The 2,889-nt window shown below is 40.7% G+C and overlaps 1 protein-coding gene across 1 annotated transcript in view; it reads right to left on the bottom strand.

The window, feature by feature from the left end:
* Window positions 1–2,766: 2,766 nt before the first annotated feature.
* The window catches only part of OPRK1 (opioid receptor kappa 1), a 20,822-nt gene continuing 20,699 nt past the window's right edge, over window positions 2,767–2,889 (bottom strand). Inside the window, 1 exon segment of the mRNA XM_003793725.2 lies at window positions 2,767–2,889. This exon segment is cut by the window's right edge and continues 132 nt beyond it. Within this exon segment, the coding sequence (XP_003793773.2) occupies window positions 2,767–2,889 (123 nt within the window).

The raw sequence follows: 2,889 nt of genomic DNA, 5'->3' as shown, positions 1-2,889 counted from the left end.
AAAATCATCTTAGGGCAAGCAGTCTATGCCCTTTTTGGATGGGAGTTTCACATTTACGCTGTATCATCCAAACAATTTTTGGTAAGAAAATAAATCTCATTGAAAAGACATACAACCATGGCACAGCGTTCTCTTTAAAAATCCTCCAATTTAAAGTCAGAAATTGTCTATAAATAGTCTGATAATAGTTATACAAGCTTAGGAATTTTTATTTCTAAGATACATATATCACAGAATGGAAGGATTTTCTTAAAATTATGTGAATATTTTATTTTTTCAAAACTATACTTTTTTTTTTGGACTAAGCCCGGCATTTTGATTTAAACTCTCAAGGATGTTCCTGGATGCGTAAGTCATCTGAGACACCAATTCTGTTCCCTCCTCACTGCTGCTCCAGCCCGGCCTGTTCACTTCTCTACACTTTCTCTGCCCCTTCATGAGGTCCTGTCTCTTCTAAGTCATTACCAAGGTAGGAGGGTAGAATTCATGGGGAGATTCCATCTCAAAGTTAAACACATGCCACTCTGGTCTCAAATTGGGAAACAGGAACATCAAAAGATGGGAGATACTGAGAGCTAGTGGGCCTCAGGCAAATGGATCCTCTGGAATGGTGAGTGAATGGCAGTATGATCATGAATGACAAGGCAGGACACACACACGCGCACACACACACCCACACACACACGAGCACATACACACATGTGCACAGACAAACAAACACATTGTGTGAGTCGTGTCTTTCCTATCGTGTGATTCACTAAAAACTGAGAAGACTGGAAGGAACATCCCTTCTCGGGTGTTACCTCTCTCTCTCGTTGTGCTATAGACTTACATTGGAAGAGATGCAGAAAAAATGAGGCAAAAAGTTCAGACTCTAATTACTCTAAGAGCAATTAGAGATGTGGGAGCACATGAGGTGCTAATCTAAGGACAGCACTCTGTGATTTCATTCCACGATTGTAGTGTATTTTACACTGAGTAAGAAGCTACCAAGAAAATGTCCTGGGTTTTGGTATTCTGTAAAGAGGTTTTTATATTTCCTATTTCGGGGGGAGGGGGTTGTTTCTGGAAATACTCTCTATAAAGATAGATATCTTTCCTACATGATAACCAAGATTTTTAACTATGGAGTTGTACAAACCAACATTTAAGCCAATCCTAGCTGCATTTAGTTATAACAATACAAAGATATCTAAGAATTTGAATAAAATTTAAGACATACTCATAAGAGCACTTCATTTCCATTGGGAAAGTCCCTTCCCTGTGAGTCCTTTGTGTTAGGTGCCACGGCAATCTGGAATAGAGACAAACGTGGTAAGAGTAAAACCACATGGGAAACCTTCAATTCAAGTTTTTGTTTCCAAAAAGAGAGAGAAAATGCACAGCTAGCAGAACGCACAGATGTAGTGGTGTCTGCAGGCATACAGGGCTTTCCATTTGATTTTTCTATTAAATTCCAGAGGGTGCTGCTCTCATAAGATATAGTCTTAGAGATGGATGTTATTTCTAAATTATCCTTTTTTCTTTCCAGGCAAATTACATAAAAAGCCATTACCTCTGAAATCATAAGTTTCAGGGGGGAAAAAAGAGGGAATTTATATGTCATCTAAAAATTTTACTAAAATTATCCTAAATGTGTTGCTCCCGGCACTGTCCTCAGCAAGTATGCCCTTCACAGAGCAGGGTGTATCCAGGAACCACAAGGGACAGAATGTCCTCATTCAGCATACATTTAGGAACAATTCTTTTGGCTGAAAGCCATAAAATAATATCTTGAGATCTACATAAGCAAAACACCTTTTTCCTCATAAATACAGAGAATCTGGTAACAGCAATCCAGTCTCAAAATATGGTGCAAATAAACTAGATTCTACCAAGGCTACAACTTGGGAGTGAGTTAAAGGTTTTGCACTCATTAGCACATGAGTCACAAGCACTGTTAAAAGACTAGGTGGTGTCCAGGGAGTCTGAAAAGAGATCTTGTCTTGACCAACTCCAGCGAAATGTCATGGCATCAGCTCTTAATAGCTCAGGGGATATCCGTTAGCATGCCCTCAGGAATCACCTGGCTAGTAGGCAAATCCATTCCTTATTTGCACATAGCCCATTATTTACAGATAAAGCTATTAATATACATATATTTTTTCCAGTGGTATTCAAACCACTTAACATTTCTTGACATCAGAACATGCTTTATCATAAGATTATTATGAATAGGAAAGAATAGCATGCTGGGAAAAAATAACAGTTTTTAAGAAATTATGTTTAAAACCACCTTTTGCATGTTTAAATAATTTCATAAATATTGAGATAATGTTCTTCTTTCTGTAGGTGAACATCAGATGCCTCAGGTGTGAGTCCAAGTCACACGTGAGCTGAGTTCCCGCCATGAAACACGTGTCCACCCCACGTAGAGAGCTGCCTGGTGGCCTGAGAATGATTCTCCTTCCTTTTGAGATTGTTTCTGTCATTGTTAAATATCTGGGTGGGAGGCCCACTGAGCTCTGGAAGATTTTCTTTGCATAGGAAGGCCACAGGAGATGGGTGCTGAGTAAATGCGGGTAACCAGAAGGAACAGCCTGTTTCCTTTGCGAGTCCGCCTGGCCTCTGAGCCCGAGAGAAGGGCGGCGTTTGTGTTGTGGACCTTTAGCCCCCACCCCCTGCAGCTCTTGAGTTCCTACTGACCTGGAAGCTGGTGCAGTCTGCATCTTAGGACTTCCGACCGTGCGAGGTCAAAAAGTTTATGAAAAATTCTCCCTTTCCCTCTCAGACTGCAGTGGTAATCTGAGTTAACCCCAGATCGTTGAACTCTTCTCGTCCTGAAGAACTGTAAGAAGACATCTCCACGACTAGTCATACGGGTTTGTTCCTCTCGTCCCCGTCCCTGGC

This window comes from Otolemur garnettii, unplaced genomic scaffold (genome assembly GCF_000181295.1).
Source record: "Otolemur garnettii isolate 467f Iridium unplaced genomic scaffold, OtoGar3 scaffold00071, whole genome shotgun sequence".
Lineage (NCBI taxonomy): Eukaryota > Metazoa > Chordata > Mammalia > Primates > Galagidae > Otolemur > Otolemur garnettii.
This window is presented reverse-complemented; position numbering and strand designations above follow the sequence as displayed.